This window comes from Tauraco erythrolophus, chromosome 24 (assembly GCF_009769465.1).
Source record: "Tauraco erythrolophus isolate bTauEry1 chromosome 24, bTauEry1.pri, whole genome shotgun sequence".
NCBI classification, from domain to species: Eukaryota; Metazoa; Chordata; class Aves; order Musophagiformes; family Musophagidae; genus Tauraco; species Tauraco erythrolophus.
In genome coordinates this window covers 7351911-7370945 of record NC_141488.1, presented here as the reverse complement: position 1 = coordinate 7370945, position 19035 = coordinate 7351911, and the positions used below count along the sequence as shown (strand labels likewise).

General features: G+C 45.6%; 1 protein-coding gene across 1 annotated transcript; it reads left to right on the top strand.

Moving 5' to 3' along the window:
- The first annotated feature begins 6794 nt into the window (after window positions 1–6794).
- On the top strand, window positions 6795–17230 carry PSMB2 (proteasome 20S subunit beta 2). The gene is made up of 6 exons (XM_009985080.2): window positions 6795–6921; window positions 8730–8852; window positions 9428–9498; window positions 14383–14545; window positions 16052–16101; window positions 17009–17230. The coding sequence occupies exons 1-6, from the start codon at window positions 6831–6833 to the stop codon at window positions 17114–17116; spliced, it is 606 nt and encodes a 201-aa protein (XP_009983382.2). The 5' UTR covers window positions 6795–6830; the 3' UTR covers window positions 17117–17230.
- Window positions 17231–19035: the final 1805 nt, after the last annotated feature.

Here is a 19035-nt window from a genome sequence, read left to right as displayed (position 1 = left end):
TGGGTGTCACCACATCAGTGGCAGCACCAACGTGGAAGCACACATGACCATCTACTGGTGCGTTTTGCACGCAGAGGAGAAAGACATCATTTACAACAAGAACTTGAAATCGAAGAAATGTCAGGCTCGGCTATTTTGACCAAAATTCTCTGAGACGCACACGAAGTGGGTTCCTGTTTGCCATAAAAATCTACCCAGAGCTCTGCTGAAGAGAAAGTTTTATTCTGCATGTGTGTGAGCATGTGTACGCCCGTGTTGTAAGTGTTTTGCATTATGTGAGCTCTGACCTTCAGAGGGGAACAGAAGGAATATTTTCCCCCCTGGGGCTAGAGTTGTCAGTGAAATGTCTGTCTCCCTTAATAATTTCAATCCGGGTGACAGGGGACAGGGCATTTTGCTCTGAACGAACGTACTGTAAAAACTGTCAGATAGGATTTGTCTCAAGAAGCAACATTTCTATCTATTCAGGGTCAAAATTACAGGCATCTTATGACCTGTGGAGCAGCACATTTTTCTCGACCGAAAAAAGGAGTCCTAAAATAGGTGGTTTGGTCTTCTGCAGAGCTTTGGATTAAACCTAATGGGTTCTAACGAGTAACGGTGATCTCCAGCAGAATGCTTTCTTTGGTTGCTTGTTGGTTGTTGGGTTTTTTTTTTAAATTCAGAACAAACTGTTCACAGAAGTGACATAGCAGAAAAGAAGGGACATAAATTGCATTCACTGGGCTGGAGTAATGGCCTATTTCATCCTATATCCTGTCTCCTAACTGCCTGCCTCTCTGAATTTCCTCCAAACTGACAGTGGCCAGCGTCTTTTTAATGAACTGAATAAGTAACTAAATGGGTAATTAACCAAATGAGCATGACGATAGTTTGATTGTGCTTTCCCCACTTTTAAAGCACAGGAAATAGTAAGAAATGTAATAATTCAGTGACCACCAGGAATTCCAAGAGAAGGACCGAGCCAGAGGAGCTGGGGCGAGCTTTGACTAGATGCTGCTGTCTATAAATCTTCCACAATACTGGAGAAATCTGTTTGTTTTGTTAAACGTTTTGATTTCTTGATTTGTGCCTCCTCAGTGGGGGGGAAAAAAAAAAAGACCTGATGACGTGAAGCAGTTTTTCTTCTTATGGTTTAATTTTACGATTCGCAACGGTGACGGAACGGATCATCCCGCTGTGCCCCGCGGAGCGGTACAGCCACGGGTCACACCCCGCCCAAAGCTGGGCATCCTACCGGCATCGCCGACCTCGTTTGGCATAATGGAGCTTTTGCAATATTTGCCTGCAGTGCCTGTTGCTTCCCCGCCTCACTGAGAAGGTTTGAGCAGCAAATCAAACTGGGAGAGGGAGCTGAAAGTTAACTGTGACGCTCTGCTCTGCTGGGGAGGCTCCAGAAATGGGAAAACTGGGAAATAACGTTCCCTGTCCCTCGCCAGCCCAGCTGCTGGCGGTGAACATCCTCTTGCTCACTGCAAGGAGGCAATGATGACCACTGCACAACTGCTCAGGAAGGAGCATCTCGCCGAGAAGCGGGGCCCCAGCTGGTCTCTGAAATGGTCTCACCTGCACGATCGATCCTGCCAGAGACACATACAAGCGCTAATCAGCTCTATTGACACGGCAGACAGCGGGTTACAATCCATTTTCACCTGCACACTCCAGTGGATGCCCCGTTCTTGCCATCACAGGTGGAGGGTAAACACTCTGCAATGGACCCGAGACCAGGGTAGCAGAGCAGCCAGTACCAGGGGCTGCTGTGGGATGCAGGACCCACAGGATTGACACTGCCAGACATTGACGTTTCCTGACAAATTTGGCAATAAGGACCATCAGGAAGGAGTTTTGCTGGTGATGGGCGAGGAGGACACGCTCCCTCCACGCTGACCTCAGCTCAGGAAACCGCAGGAGAGGTGAGCAGGGCCTCCTGTGTCCAGAGCCATCCCTCTGCAGAGCTGCTGCACGCCTGGAAGCGAGCACTGCAGGGGGATGTGCCAGCCTGCTCTGCACCCCAGGAGAGCCAGGCTCACGATTTAAATATCACCAACAAAACCCGTCCGTCCAGGTGGTGTTTAACACCCATCTGTCAAAACAAACATGCGAAAGAAAGACTCTGCAACTTTTGCTAGCTGAAACTTCAGCAAGTGCCATTCTCCTGTGACCCAAAGGCATCTTGGCGGGGAGGATGGAGGCACAAACAGACTGGCACTGGGGGCTGCCCACCAGCCTGGGCACAGGAGGAACAATGCAAAGTTTGTCCCCGCCCCTTCCTACAGAGAATCTGTTTAAATATACCATGTTTAGGCCCATGGACAGTCAGCTTGAGGAGCTCTGTGGAGCCCAGACAGAGAGATTAAGAGCAAAGCTCCATGTAAGCCTTGCAGGGTTCATTCTGGGGTTGTGTGATCCAAACGGCACGCTTCAGCAGCTAGAGAGGAGCTCAGTGAATCACGACATTTCTATTCCCATCCAGTCCTCTAACCTGCCCTGTGATCTCCACTAAATCACTTCTCCTTTCTGCGCCTTCATTTCCTGCACCTGAAATAGCAGGAACAAGAGGATCCTTTCCTTCTCTGGAAAGCAGTGAGCTCCTCGCAGGAAACCTTGTCCAGGCATCGCAGTAACTGTAACATCACCTTGACTAATACCATATTGAGACAGATGATAGCAAAGGGCAAAAGCCAGTGCAAACACTGGCCAAACAATCCCTAGAATGAAAAACAGCTCCCATCCCGCAGTCGTGCATCATACCACAGCCCCACGCCTGCCTTGTGAGCTGAGATAGAGCAGAAAGCTGAGCTCAGGTGCTTCAGGCCAGCACTGCTTGGCTTTGGTTTAGCACAAGGCAGTGGCCACCCACCCAGGAGGGCACAGCATCACTCTTCTGGAAGGGGAACAGGAACTTGGGATCACCAGATTGGAGACAGAGGTAGAACCTGCAGAGTTTTCCCTTTCCTCTGCCACATTTAGGGCACTGTGTCCCCTCTAAACCAACGTTCTGCTGTTATAACAGGTGGAGGAGGGAGGGATGCCAGTCGTCAGGGTGCTCGCTGCTGCCCGCGCGACCACACGTACCACACCTCTGCCCACGGCAGAGCTGCATCCCCACTGCGCGTGAATCCGCGCGGTCCCCGTGCCCCCGGGTGCACCCAGAGCTGGGACGGACGCTGCGGGGAGCCTCCGGGAGGTGCGTTGCTGTTCCCATCCGTCAGGAGCACGGTACCTGCTACACGCTACCCCGGGAGCCACACGCCGTCAGAGAGCGGTCGGGCTCGGGGTGGCCAGGCGGGTGACGTCTGGCTGGCACAGCAGCGCGCAGCCGGACCGGTAAAAGCGAGCTGCTTGTGCAGAGGTAAGAACATCTGCGAGATCTCACGGAAAATGAGTGAAGAGGGGGTAAAACAACAGCGGGGGAGAAAAAGAAATGCTGAAAGGTTTGCAAAGCCGGCTTAGGTCTTCACGGACACCTGTTTTCCAGCTGTTGATGCAATGACTTGTCCGCATTTTCTGCTCACCTCTGGGTGCTCTGCCGGAGCAGTCAGCACCCGGTAAAGGGACTGCGATGTTTTCCTCTGTAAACATCTCAAATTAGGAGGTACCAGTCAGCCCACGTCACTGGAGATGAGCAATTACTGCCCAGGCCAGACCCACGGCCGCTGTCAGCCCAAACGGCTCCCGCGGCTGTAACGGGGCTCGCTGGGTTGACACTCAGTGCAGAGCTGACTCTGGGCTGCACTGAGGACTCTTTTGGGGAACTTTTATTGTTTTATAAGTTTTCCCACATGACTAACTACTTGCCTGCCTTTGTATAGAAAACATGACCACTGTTCATCCTTGACAGCTTTTCTGTCTACTTCTCAGCCCTCCCATTTCTCCCTTTCTCAACCAGTTTCCTTCATTGCAATGTATCTTTACACCAATTTGTCGGCGTAGAGCAGGTCAGGGGGTTACAGCAAGTTACAAAACAAATTCAAGCTGCTTCCTTTTCTGTAGGTGATCTCTTTCTCTCCTTCCACCCCCAATTTCAGAGCTCCTTACAGGATTGATGTTCCTTTTTAAGAAGATATCAAATTTCCAGCTAAAGCATACTTCACTTGCTAAAAGCTGTGATGGGAGCATGGGAAGGTGAGCTCCTGCCTCTGTCACAGCCTCTCACTCTCTGTGCTCCCATTCTGGCTTTGTCCTGGGATGCTTGAGCTCCAGAACTTATCTGGACTCACTGAGAAAAGATACTCCCAGTACCCCAGGACCACCAGGCCTTTGGATAACTCAGTATATTGGGTACAGGATCTTGGAAACTGCATATTGTATATCAGGTATCTCAGTACATGTAAGAGTTTTGCAGAGGCTGCTTAGCATCCCTGTGCTACGCACAGCTTTTGTTCTTGGAATAACCCCACCAAGGTTATGTGGCACACACGTGTGCAGAAATACACATATCTGCAATATTTGACTTGAAAATAAAATAGGTGAAGAGGCACATTTGATTTTAAGACGTAATGCAACCTGGACAATTCCCCTTTAATGATGGAAAATATTCCCTGACTTCTGCTAGGCAGAGATGTCCTGCTGTCCTGCTTACACCGATGTGCTCATGTCAGAAGCGCCTTTACCCCGGGACCAGAGGTAGGTGTGTGCTGGATGCACGCGTGCTTCCTAAGCAGGGAAATCCAATCTGTCAAGAAAATTCAATAACAACCTTAACATTTAATTGTACCCTAGGGCCCAATAAAAATCAAATGGGATGGTAGTTGTTGATTTTTCGTTAACCTTCTCTTAAAAAGGTCTCAAAAAATAACTGCTAAGTTACACTGGATGGCTTTATATACGTGTGCAAGACATACAGAGATCTACAGGGAAAAAAGTGCTTAAAACTTCAGATTGGATCCATATAGAAAATATTTAAGCCCTGGCACAGAGCTTGGCCATTGTTAGGTGAAAGAAAACATCCTGTTTTGATTTATGCAGGCAGCACTCAATTTAACAAGTGTAGCTACGGGCAATTGGAAAACAGTCAAAATGGTGAATTTGCTGCGTACGCTCATTTATACCGTCTCCTGAAGACAAGTTGCCGGTTTTTGGCGTGTTTAGTATTTTTTTCAATCGCACAAAGGTTATGCCCAGTTCTCTTAATTACACAGTGACTTTTTCTTGGTGTAGGTGCAGTTGGGTGTTTGCCCTGTGCTGCAGCATCCCGAGTTGCATTTCCCGGGGCTGTCTCCTTTACAGCCACTGCCGGGGGGGGGGGGTTAATGCTTCGGTGGCCCCTTTCATTAGCGTGGGACCGGGTCTTTGTGGAGCTGCACTTAGCGAGCGCATTAGAGGGGCTCAGGCAGGGGCAGGGTCTAATCCATAAACCAAGTGCCAGCCGGAGTTACGCTGCTCGTCAGGATGGCGCCTGCAGTTAGACGATGTCCAGGCAGTTACATTTGTTTTCTCTTGTTATTCATTATCGACACCACAGGCACACCTGGGAGCTTCTGGGTGCTGCACAGCCTACGTCAGACAGGACATTTTTTGCCCTGAGAAATTTTAAGTAGATTGAGAGCGGGGGGAAAAGAAGGGAATGGCAGAGAACAGCATTTGCTGATCAGGGGCTGCCAGAACCTGTGACTAGCCAGGTGATGGAAGAGCGAGACCATCCCAGCTCTCTACCTGAGCTCACGGAGGAGCTCCGAAGCCATCAACGGATACAAAAATCTGCAGGCACATCTGCAGCTCAGGAGTTTCCCTTGGTGGCTGGCATGGACATAAAACAATTCTTTGTTGGCTCAAGAGGTGAGCCAGCCAAGGCTTGCCCCTTTGACGGCGAGGGATTCCGCCTGGAGCGGTGTTTGGGGCGGCAGCAGGGACCCCAGACCGGACAGGCTGAGAACGTTCTCGCTCTCCTCGTCACCAGCTGCAGACGGGCAGGCTGGCACCGCAGAGCGTGGCAGCAGCGGCTCGGGAATGGGCTCTGCACGCAGCTGGCACTGCTGGCGGCTTCTGACACAGAAAGATGGGCAGCAAATGGATGGCTCCATCGCTCCTGGAAGGATTTCACCGTCTCTTCACAGCTCAGTTCCCTTTGCCTACACAGATCAGAGGCTGCAGGGGCGCCGCTCATGTATTTCCAAGGAATCTGTGCCTAAGGAGCAGTTGCCATCACAAGCAGGGCTCAGTGCTCCTCTTGGCCCCGCACCCACCGCGGGCAGCACGCCACTCCAGCCCACCCGCCAGCCAGGCCGGGTCTATCCCCAAGCGCGGGGCACCAGCAGGATGATCACCGCTCCATTTTCCGCGCTGGGACTGGTACCTGAAAAGGAAACTGGACTTTCCAAGACTCGTTTTAAAGTTCTAGAAAGCACGTACACAAAACTTTAACCCCTTCATTGTTGGGTAACAAGACTCTGCCATGGAATTGTGCTCTCTAACGGCCAACACCGCTGTGTTTTGGCTGCGAACGGCGCCCATGGCCCGGACTCACGGGGCTCTTGTCCCAAATCAAACACCCAAGGCACGTGCCCGGCAGCCAGCGCCCGTTTGCCCGAAAACCCCATCGGCCCCAAAGTGCACGAGCACCCCCGTTCCCCCCGGCCGCTCCGCCTCCCCCGGGGCGGACCGATCCCCCAGCCCGCGGGGCGCTGACGGACCGGCCAGCGCCCCACGCCAGCGCCGTGCCCCCTCCCGGCGCCGCCCCCAGCCCGCCACCGGGCGGAGGGGCTCTAGGACCCGGCCCCGCCGCCCGCGCCACGTGACCTCCCGGCGGGCGGGCGGCTCTCGCGAGCGGTGGCGTCATCGCCGCGCGCCGGCGGTGAGGCGGCGGTTCGCTGTGTCACGGCGCGGCCGCCATGGAGTACCTGATCGGCATCCAGGGCCCCGACTACGTCCTGGTGGCCGCCGACACGGTGGCGGCCTCCAGCATCGTCCAGATGAAGCACGGTGAGAGGCGAGGCCCGCGCGGCGCCGGGGGGCTCCGTGTGTGCGGTCGGGGCGCTCCGAGCCTGCCCGCGCCGAGGAGGGGCTGTGAAGTTGGGCGGTGTGTGTGTGGGGGAGGCTTGGCTGTGTCTAATGCGCTGCTGAAATGGAATTCCTGGGAAAAAGGAAACGCTGGGAGTAAAAGCGTGAGTGACATTCGTAGCACAGAGCGTAGGAGCCAAACTGCGGTGTTTTTTGGTTGTTTCTTTGTGTAGAAGAACACCTGGGGGATTATCAAGCCTTTGGAAGGCTCTAAAATGAGTTTTTGTGCTTGTCTGCACTAGAAGCTTGTTTAGTGATCGTTTTAATCTAAATATCAGGGTTTAGAAGCTCTTTAAAAAAAAAAAAAGTTGTGGATTGTGGTGTTGATAAACATCTCCTAAAGTCATTAGGTTATAGCTAGTAGGGCTTTTACCCAAAATATTTCTCTTCAGGTCAGTTGGAGTAGTGTTAGCAAGATGGCTGTGCAAAGTGGTGGCACGTACAAAGTACAAATATAACCACTTTAATTAGTGTTTTGTGAGTTAACGTTTGTTCCAAGGAGGTTTATTGATGAACTTCAAGGGAAATATACTTAGGGCGTAGGATTTGTTTGTCTTTGGGGGTGGGGAGGGGAGACAAATTTTAGGCATTCGTTTAGAGTGTTGGAATTAACTACTTGCTTTGATTTGTAAAAGATTGCAAGGGCTTACCAGTTCCAGTGGCCTTTCCTGAGCTTGCAGGACATGCAGCTTCTTAATAATTCCTGAAGTGGTTCCAGGGGGTTGTGACACTTTGTACGTGTCTTGCAGCAGCGATTGTTCAGCAACGTTTAGTAAACTGGAAGTGAAGTTCGGGGTGGAGGTTTGATGGTGTTCTGTAAACCTGCCCTCAGTACCGAGCAGTGCTCTTCCTTTCACCCCAACAGCTACTGGAATTTTCCTCTCTGCTATCAGAGTGTCAGTCTGCTCTAATTAGATGAGACTGCAGTGTTAGAATGAGCACAGAATTGTCTTAATTGTTGTCATCATGACAAGTTGAGTTCCATCAGATACATACAGATAAGCTTTTTAAACTGCAATTAAGAGTAAAAGTGTAGCTTGCTGTTTCCTAATTTCTGTGTATATCAATGGGCTGATTTATAATCTATAATCGATACTTAAACATTCATTTTTGTAACAAAAAATAACAACAAGCAAAAATCTGTTTCTGAAAGTCCCACTTGCCTAAATTGCTGATTTTCGTGGCAGTCCTGGCTCTCAGGAAGAGGGCATCATTTGACGTGGAATTTGGTTCTGGATTTCCTAAGATTGCTGTTGCTCAACGTGTTGATGTTTCAGCTTTATGCTAAAGGATTTGCTCCTGGTGCGGTATATTCGGATGAAGTAGAATGGTCACTGAGCAAAATTCTCATTCCTGAACCCAGGAGGCACTGTGTATGACGTTACACTTTGTCTGAACGCAATATTCCGTGTGAAGTTTTAAGTCTTTGTTTCTGTGTAAGAAGGACCATGTATTCCTGAGCTGCCTCCCTTCCTGAAGGAAGCACTCTGCATTTCAAGCTTTGTTTCTCTTGGTGATGTGTTTAAAAGTCCTGTGTGCTGTGCCACCAGCTGTGAGAAGCTGAATGCTTGCTCAGGAAGGCGTTGTTGATGGTACTCCAAGACATAATGTGATTATCAGAGCCCCTTACTTTCTTTCTTCTGAAAGAAATCATGATATGTTGTGATACTGGCAAAATAATTTATTCTTTCTCATGACTATGGCTCTTAATGTTATTTTTCTTTCTCTAGACCATGACAAAATGTTTAAGATGAGTGAAAAGATCTTACTCCTGTGTGTTGGGGAGGCTGGAGACACTGTACAGTTTGCAGAATACATCCAGAAAAATGTGCAGCTCTACAAAATGAGAAATGGTGAGTGAGGGAGAGCAGTTACTGAGGGTGTGCAAGCAGGGTTAGTGACAGGTATAGCTTACAGTCGAATGTGGGTGGAAGGTTCTCAAAGCTTCCCTGGCTTTAAGCATTTCAGTATTTTTAGTGTCAAGCAAAGGTGGCAGTGAAGGCAGGATGAAGAAATTGAGATTGGACTATGTAGTATAAATCAAGAGGTTTATGTAAAGCCCAGCTAACCTATTTGTAATACAAATGACACAATAATAGGTTTGTTATTAAAATACTTCTCTTAATGTGTCCATTGCATGACAACTGTTACCAGTTTTCCTGATTTACTTGACTGAAAAATTCAGGCCACATGCCCATTGTATTGCAGTTTTTTGAAGCTTTGGGGTTTAATGGTCTATTCAGATATGAGCCACCTGGATTTTGAGGGCCCTTCTTATGCTTGTGGCTTTCAGAATGAACTGGAATTAGACAAATGGCACTTTGTCTTTAAAGAATATCTTGTTATTTCGAAATAGGAATGGAAAGTTAGGAAGTGAAACATGGCTATGGATTTGCACTGTTATCAAATACACACATTTCTTCTCCAGGTTACGAATTGTCTCCTACTGCAGCTGCAAACTTTACCCGGCGAAACCTAGCTGACTATCTCCGGAGTCGAGTGAGTAGTAGCTGAGCAATTTTGGCAAAGGCTTACAGGGGGAAATTTCTGTTTTCTAGTAATGGACTGATGAAAAAGGTGGTGCCTTCTGTCTTTAATGGTGAATTCACTTTGCTGAAAGGATGTTTTATTAAAATATCACTTGATTTGCTTATTTAAAAAACTTATCGCGTCACTTATCAATAACTGATACAACTATAGTCTTAAATATCCAGCCTTGGGCCCAGTAAACATTTTGTCACAAACTGCAGACAGCTAAGTGAATTAAGCCTCTTTAACATTGAGATAAGCTTGTCAGTTTTCATGCAAATGCACTGAATCCGTTTAATCTTCTTGGAAAATGATTTAATAGAGCAAAGCTGTTTGATGTACTTAGCAAAACAAGTCCCTTTTGTAAACAGCAACATGAGGCTTTCAGTAAATATCAAATCCAAGTTGGAGCTTTATTTTCAAGTTACTAAACTGCAATTACTGATTTTTCTCATGGTGTTTTTTTCAAAGGATGAAAATATGTTATGAAGGGGCAAACAGACTTCTAAAGATGCAGGGTTGGGAAGCAGTTCATTAGCATTCTTCTCAACATGCGATGTGAAAGAAAATAAGAAAAAACAGGATGTTGAGAATGAAGTTGAACAAATCTGTCAGGGATAGGGCATGGGATAAATGATGTTGCTGTTCTGACAGTGTGCACTGCACAGAGCTGAAATGATGTTTTACACTGGTAAATAAAGGCCAGTGTTAACATCAGCGCTGTGTTGGTGAGAATTGTGCATGTGTGGAGTGAGGCCCTGACCTCTCAGGAGCTCATCTGCAGGAACAACCTGAGGTCATTGTTCTCACTTCCAACACGGCTGACAGCTGAAGGTAGAAAGCTTTCCAGTTACTAAAGTCAGAGCGAGTTGGTGGAAGAGCTCAGTGAAACCTGACTCTCCTGGTTTAAATGGCTTCTGCCCAGCTTGCTTAATCCCTGTAGTTGGTTGAGGATGGCTGACAGTGATGCTGCTTGCTTTTTTAGCTTTTGCTCAGGTGTGGCTTGGAAGGTCTGTGTGTTTCGTGGTGCTCTGTGTGGGTTTTGAGGTCGATGTGAAGGAGTCATGCTGCCTGGTGCCTGGCCCAGATGGCTGCTGGCTGCCTGGTGCTGGTGGCTTGTCTCAAGGGCATCTGACCTGCACAGATGGTGTAGGTGAGGCCAACGCTGAATGTCCTGCCTGCTAAAGCAGAAGCAGCCATTTCTTACGTACGATTTAAAGTGCCCCTAACAGGAGTAATTTAACAGGCTTTTTGGTAAGCTCAGCCAGCAGGATGTGGCATGGATGTGGCACTGTCATCTTCCTCTGTGCCATGTCCCTTGAGGCCTGATCCTCCCTGTATCTGCCCTCCTTCCTGAGCCGGCGCCTGTCTTCCAGCTCACCTGCTCCAGATGGGCGGCACAGTGGGGAGGACACTGGCGAAGGCAGATGTGTTTATTTACCGGAGAGGAAACGCCGTGCTGCTGCAGATGGCAGTGCCCTGGGGCAAGCGGCGCACTCTGACACCGCTGTCACACTACAGCGATCTCTATACTGGAGGGAGAGCTCTTTTTCTTTAAATGTGGCACTTCATGATTTGTTTGTGGGATTTAGAATTTGATGATACGAACCTTGCCATCAGAATTTTTTTCCCCCTGAATTTTGTTACATTTTCATCAGAATTTGTGGGATACCAGAGGGATTAACACTAACTCTGTTTAAATTGCATATAGAATTCCTGGAGGCTACTAATTTAGCTATGTGGATGATAACAATAAAAAATGAAAAGGTAAAACATGCCACTGCCTCCTGTAAGGAGCAGGAAAATAGTTTAGAAGTAAAAAGTTTGGTGGGGGGAAAGGCAGTTTGTCGCCGCGTTGTCCTGCGCTGCGTGAAGCTGTTTCAGTTCCGGAGAACGAGAAGGTGTGTGAAGGGGAGAGGCCAGCACTGAAGCAGGACTTTTTTGGGGCATTATCCTGTTGCCGTGGTCCAGCCCAAAACAGAGCTGGTTCTGCATTGTTGGTCACCATCTGGGTTCCTCCCTGTTGTCTAGTTTGGATTCATTTCTGAACCTCGTAGCTCAGGTGGGCCAAGTTCCTGGCATCTTGGGGATGGGTCTTGTGAGGCAGCGCCTTGAAGTTGTTCTTTTGGTGGAATGTGTCAAGTGTAACGACACTGGGCTTGTAACTGAAGGCCCTTATATTACTGGGATCTTTTACTGAATAGTCAATATGTGTTTTTTCATGCCATTTGTCTTAGAACATGTGTTTTATACTCCAGAGTAGCATCTGAAAAGCATCTTTGTTGATTTCCATTTGTGTGTTGCAATTGAGGCAAAACCTAGAAACTGCTTTGGAGCCAGCTGGCTTTCAGGTAGTTGAGTGCTGTAGTTCCTCTGCCACTGTTACTTACTCCAGCATCTCCCTGGACTCACCTGCTGGATCGAATGCTGGGGTGAGTACGTTTGATGTCCTACTGAAGTTCTGTGGTGGTGGGGAACAGCAAAAATACCCCCTGTCCCTCCAAACCCGAGGAAGTTCAGTTTCTCCTAGGGATGCCTGGTTTACCATAGGTGGCAGGGTGTGGCCCGAGTCCAGAGGAGGACTGCCAGTTCCTCTCTCCATGTCCACGCTTGGCAGGATGCTTCCTTGCGCCCACCTTTTCCCCCTTGCTGTGGCTTTGGCTTCCGCAAGATGTCACACGGTTGCTTGTCACCACCCAGCCTCCTGCTGCTGGTCGTGGTGGTTTAGTGTGTTTATCACAACTGTTCTCTTCAGCTGTAAATTCTGAAGGATTTCACACATCTCTTAATTGCTGTAGTTATTTTAAATCAAACAGCATAAATTGCAGGAGCTACTTGGGATGAGAAATACTGCCTCTAATAGGAAGGCTGTTTGGAAAAAAAGAAAAATTTGATCTATCCTGGAGTTGTCAGTCATCTGCTCATTCGGTAGCCCTTTAATCATACCAGTCTTTTAAAGAGTTTGGAACTGTTGGCATGGGTTTAGTTACAAAAGCCAAAATTGCCTTTGGAATGAGCCAAAGGGTTGAGATGTACAAGGAACACCAGTCCCAGCACGGAGATGTTAGTCCCACCAAGAGGTGCTTGCTGCAGGTTTCATTTGTCGTCATGGAATTAGTAAATAGATTATGTGTGTTTCCTAATGCTTAAATCCTGCCTTTATTGTATAATAGGAAGGCAAAGGAGACACTTTATTTGTGTTTGGGGTTTAAGAAGTTGTCTCCTAGCCCATCAGCGGGAGAACTTCCAACTGAAAAACAGCTCACAGATTTGCTGAAGTCAGTGTAACGCCGTTTATTTATGGCTGAGTATCTGGCATATGCCAGTGTTGGTGATTCAAAGGCACACAGTAATTTGAGTGATCTTGTGTCATGGCTCTTAAGTATCAACTTGTGTGATGTTTCAGAATAAAGAGATGATGAAATACAGACTAATTAAACCAATACAGCTGCATGGTAACTTGGTTCCAAATATTCTTGAATGCTTTGAAGATTAAATCATACCATTTACAGCGATGGTTGATACATTACTGCTTTATTCTTTCCTACTCTCTGCTGCAAGTCAAAATACAGTATCCTGTAATATTTTTTGAGTGCAAATTCACTGTCCCTATTAGCAAATTAATTTTTTCCTGTTATAATGTATTGTCTTTAGAGTGAAATTGTGTTTGCTTGTTCTAATCTATTGGTAGTTTCATCATTGGTTTTTTCCTCATTTTGTTGCTTTGTTGTTCTAGACTTTCCAGCATTTTGAGGTACCCTGTTAGTATGATTAATAAGAAAAATTCTATAATTGTGAAAATACTGGAAGTATATAAAAGCAGTTTTAAAATATAAAATTCCCAAATTTTCATCTGAGCCTCTGTTTAAAAATAATACAGGGCATGTCTTATAGTACACGTCTTGGAAGAACATGTATAGGGACATCTCCCTTATTCATTGTGGCGGAACACAGGAAACCTGAGCCACGAAGGAAACGCTAATTCCTTTTGGAATCAAGGAATTGCTAAACTTGCAAGTACAGCCCAATAAAAAGGCACGCTTACAGTAAATGCAGTTGCATGGTCTTTTTGGGTAAGATGTCACTATTTCTCAGTCTGCTTTGACAGGCTCTTGTTGAAGTCATAAACAAGAATCAGAGAAGGCAGCAGCTAAAGCAGACTAAATTTCTAGTTTAAGAAAACTGTTTCCAACCAAGCAAAAAAGCTACTGCGAATGTGATGCTGCAGTGTCGTAGGAGTCAGTTTCGAATAGAAACACACCAGTTCCTTAGATCTTCTTCATTCCCTTGTTCAAGTTAGCCTAATATTAAAGATGAAACTTGGTCTGTGCCAGAAAAATCTACCTGTCAGTTAGCCAGACAGCGTGACACTGTGTGTGACTGTTGGCACTGTGTGTGCTACGGTGGTCCCTGGTCAGCAGTAGTGTGACTGAGGAAAGAGCGTGCTAAATGAACAAAGAAGTTCTTACAAACTGCAAAATGTTCATATTGTGCTCACATGTTGACAGTAAAAATCCACAAGTTTTATGTTGAGGTGAAAGAATCTGGTGTGAAAACATAATTAAAGTTTTCTTAAGTTTGAATGTGCCATGAAAGGCTTGAAGAAACAACCAACCACCCCACTAGATTTCAGGAGAATCAGTTTTATGATTTCATTTGCTTCTACATTCCAGATTGCCAAAAGACCTCATCGTTTTTAGCTCGAGATCCATCATCTCCTGCAGACAGTAGTGATGTAGGTGCTAGCAGCAAAGAATTGTGAAACCGTGTTGCTATTCTGTAGGTGGCACCAGGAATTAAAATTCAAATATTTAGATGTGGCTGCTTTAATGAAAATCCCATTTCTGTTTGTAGACCCCTTACCATGTCAACCTGCTCCTGGCTGGCTACGATGACCAGGAAGGTCCTGCCCTTTATTACATGGATTACCTTGCAGCTCTGGCTAAAGCTCCTTTTGCAGCACATGGCTATGGTGCATTCCTTACCCTCAGCATCCTTGACCGCTATTACAAACCAAGTAAGTGGAGCCTATGAAGAAAAAAATTTTCCTGTTATTGATTAATAAATTAAAGGCTTAAAGTGAGAGATTGGCATTTGCTGAGTCAAATGGTCCAGTGCAATTTCTGTGATCTACAGATTTGAATTTGATTTTTTGTTAGAGTAAGTGTAGCTTTAAAGATTGCCTTCAGTTTTTGCTGAAATGGTAATGTGAAACTAGTCCTTCCTTCAAGTGTTTTCCTGTCTGAAGCATAGCAGGGTATAAGTGAAGGAAGTCTCAATTTATTCTACAACATGACTAGACTTTCCTGGACCATTAGCTGCTAGTAGTCTGTTTTTAATAAATAACATTTTGATAACTTTGTCTTCTACTTGCTTGTCTGTTGGCTGTGACATGTACGTTTTCCCAGAGTATCAATCTTGAGAGGGCAGCCCCAGATCCTGTGGCTCCGTATCTCGGATTGGCTCTGTGTGTGATATATTAAAAACATACAAGTGAAAAGATATCCCTGGCAAGGTTATCTGCTGTGCTCTGAAGCGGTGGTGGTGCAGACTGATGGGTTCGATTTAGTTTTATGCGTGTGGTAGCTCTCGATCGTAATTCTTGTACATGTCTGTTCCTGTCTGAAGTTTTAATTCTAGCATCATAATCCAGTTCTTGCACTGCCAAGGAGTAAACATGGTCCCATCGCCACTTTACAGAGGAGGAAATGTACAAAGCGTGGAATATTTTTAATCTGACATCTTTGGCTTTAGCTACAAAACTACTTTACTCCTGTGTGCAAAGTTGAGTTTGATCTCACAGCAGGGATGTTCGTTTGGTAATCCTTTCATCTGTCTCTGCCAGAAATGTAGCTATAAACTGGCAGTTTGATTCCAGAGGGACTTCAGCCTGAGCCGAGAATGCAGGTCTGGAACGAACTCTAGAAATAAGTTTTGTGAGATTCACAGGGCTCAGTTCTCTTCTAGTCATGTCCCTTGAAAATTTTGCTGTTCCATTTTCACTATTCCTTGTGAAAAGAGAAAAACACTGAGCTATACCACATCGTCATGGCTTGCCATCCCTGTGGAGTGCTGGATTTTATCCTAACGTGTGAGAATAGCCGGGGCATCGCACACGTGCCTTTCCCATTACTTAAAACTAATGCCCAGCAGGGAACGTGGCACTAAAACCAGCCTCCGCCTCCTGTCACTGCCTCGCAGCCGGCTGTGGGCAGATGGAGCTGATTTAAAACTGTAATAAACTCGGGCAGAGGCGGCTGGACTTCTCCAGAGCCCAGTCCCGGGCTATGGGAGGCAGAATTCCGTCATGCTTCCCATTCAGTGGAACAAATCGATTCTCAATGGCTTGTTGCAGCCTGAGCGCTTCGGTGCGGGGCGTCCTCGGTACATCTGGAAAGTGTTTTCTGCGAGCTGGGAAGGAGAGGTTTTGGTGCTCAGCTGAAAAGTTGTTTAAATTTAATAAAGTTTCTGTTGAGAGGGATGGCCTCTAATTCAATCAATCTGTGGGTGTTTTCTCTCTCAGGTATCACACGTGAGGAAGCTGTGGAGCTCCTAAAAAAGTGTCTAGAGGAGGTGAGTTGCCAAACTTAAGCCCTTGTTATCTTGAGAATGGAATGTTTGTTTGCATTCACTTGCTGATATTTTCCTGTTCCTCTTGTCACATTTTGTACTGTGTTTGCCAGAAGGAGTAATAAATGCACATTGACCAGATGTGGGATGGCTACTGAGGAAAAGGATTTGTGGGCACTTGCGTTGCCTTAGCATGGTTCATGTCCTCCAGAACCTAAACGTGCAGCTTAATTGCTTTTCTTTACTTCTGCTTCTTCCATGCTTAGCGTAGTATTCATACAGTCAGTCTGACTTTTTCCTTTTATCTTTCACCTCAACATAATACAAGCATCCTTCTGTCACTCGTATTCCACTTAGCCAGTATGTACTTCTAAGTGTACTTCTCTTGCAGCTTGTGAAGTGATATCTAACTGAGGTAAAGACTTGACCTTGAAGTTCATGATCAGTTTTAACCTAAACATAACCTTTCAGACTCCAAGGCTTTTATTGTAGGAAAATATTCTTTATCCTTGTCTTTAAGAGATTGAATTGAATGTAACTGGGAAGAAACATCTGGTGAAACATCAGGAAGAAGTGCTCTAAAGAGGTTCTGGCTTAAGTATCTTTTTGATACATAGACTTTGTGCCTACTCTAGTCTTCCTGCTTGAATGTCTTCGTTGTTAACAGGCTTGTGTGATCTGTGCCCCTCACCTAGGCTTGTCTAACATGGGTAGTCTCATAACAGAGGACAGACTCACACTAATTGATTCCTGGGCAGTGAGAAAACACTCTAGTTCCTAATATTTCAGGTCACTAGAACCAGGATGGAAATTTTGATGTGCAACAGCATATCCCTTAAATTATGCTCCCCTCTTTTATTTAAGCTTTGAATGAATCTAATCTCTTGTCTTTTTGTCTTTTGTTGAACAGCTTCAGAAACGCTTCATCCTAAATCTGGCTTCTTTCAATGCCCGGTTCATTGACAAAGATGGCATCCATGAAGTGGACAATATACCCCTTCCAAAAGCGACGTCCTAACCCCGAGATCTTTCTTCAGCAGTCTTTTTTGTTCACTTTTGTTTTTTTTCTATTCATTTGAAGCATACAAGTCATGTACTGCACTGGGAGATTGAATAAAGATTGACATTTATATAGCCAGCTTTATGTTTTTCTTCCACTCGTCCTGCCTGAGAGTATTTAAGTAAATTGTTCCACAGAGAAGGTGAAACTTGATTTACTGTTAGTGGGTGCACGTTCAGGTTACTTATCCTTGCTCTTCTGAGGTTTTACTCTGCCCCTGCAAGTTTTCTGATGTATGGGAAAGCTGGTACTGGATTTTCTAGATGACAGTGTGCTGTCCTCCGCTCTCGTAATTAAAGCTCAGCAAACACCAGGCAAGTTTCATGCTAAACATAGAGCATCTCCTTTATGGTTCTGAAGATGTTACCACTGTTTGCTTTATAGAACAATAATAACCAAGATTTCAAAGACTTAAGTTGCTTTTGTTATACTTTGTTTCAATCTAACACAAGTGAAAGGTGAAAAAACAGATTTTCAGGTAGAATGGATTGTAAAATGCTAGTGTCACTTCTAACTTACCTGGCCATAGTTGTGTTACTGGGAAAGAATATTCTCCTGCTGGCACAGTAGACGTATAACTACACTAAGTATTTTATATACAAATTGATGTATCAGTTGTGTGATTTTTTTCTTAATTGATGTGTCTCTACATTTGGAAGTACATGAAAGCAGTTCAATGAGAAACGAAACTGCAGCACTATTCATAAATCTTTTGAATTACTCTCAGCTAGCTGGAGCTTTGTTTCCATGAGAATCATAACTGATCTGTCTAGGTTCTAGATGATGCTTCCATATAAAAACTCCAGGTATTCCTGTCTTACTGAACGTGTGAGAACTGGATTAGAGGCTGATACTCTTCTAATGTTACAAAAAAAATTTGCAGCCCCAGTGCCTTAACTCATCCTGCTGCTTAAGACTGCCCTTACTTAAATCTAATTCTTAACTGAAGTCCCATCAGGCTTTGTAGTTTAATTCTTTCCAGAATTGGTTTAATTATCAGCTGATTTTGTTGTAGTCATTGCCGCAATGGCTTTTATTTAAGGCCATTTAATGGCACATAGCTCTGAAACATTTTGCTAAAATTTACTTTGTCTTTTAAAGACCTTCAAACTTTTTTACACTGTAAGAAAGGAAGTCCCCAGCACGATTATTTTCTCTTGGCAGGTCACATTTAGCATGGGTAAAGTAGACTGAAATCTCACCCCTTCATGTTGCATTAATGTATTTGTTTAGCTTAATGTGCAGCATCTCTAATTTATTTTACCACTGATGTTGAGTGTTTTTGCAGGTTTCTTGTCTCTCTTTTCAGAGTCGTCATCGCAGAGTGGCTGAGCTGATGTGATATTTTTGTCACTGCATACCAAAGTCGTAATGCCCCTTGTTGGAGGTATTCCTTGTTTCAGACACCAGAACTGGGATGTGGTGCTACTAGATCATGTGAGCCTGGCAGAGAATCTGCCTGGAGTTTTTATTGGCACCTATTTGCATGCAGGTGATTAATAAACATAAAACAATTATTCCCTTGCAAACACCCTTGTTGGATTCAGGTTGGAATGGAACATATGTTTTGCCTGAGGGCAGGGACCGGGATCTGAATCCCCCGTTGAGTGAGAGATACAAGGGGTTGCATCAGAAGCCAACAGAGCAGCAACCTCTAGGAATGAATAAATACAGACCTTTATTGCAAAGCTGTAGAACAAAAGAATTGGCCCACACGAGATTGGACTCTAGCCTCTAATGAAGCAGATTCTTTTGAGGACTTTCCAAGAATTTACATTTTTTTTTAAGGAAAGGTGTAATGCTTTTGCTGTTTGACTTCTGATTGTTTCAAAGGTCTACAGTGCTGATCTTTAAATTCAGAAACATTCAGCTGTCAT

What these genes read in the sequence shown, in the direction of transcription:
- PSMB2 (XM_009985080.2), top strand. Translation starts at nt 6,831, where the DNA reads ATGGAGTACCTGATCGGCATCCAGGGCCCCGACTACGTCCTGGTGGCC. An exon ending in CTGACTATCTCCGGAGTCGA is followed by an intron (nt 9,499 to 14,382) that starts GTGAGTAGTAGC and finishes TTCTGTTTGTAG; the next exon opens with ACCCCTTACCATGTCAACCT. An exon ending in TAAAAAAGTGTCTAGAGGAG is followed by an intron (nt 16,102 to 17,008) that starts GTGAGTTGCCAA and finishes TTTGTTGAACAG; the next exon opens with CTTCAGAAACGCTTCATCCT.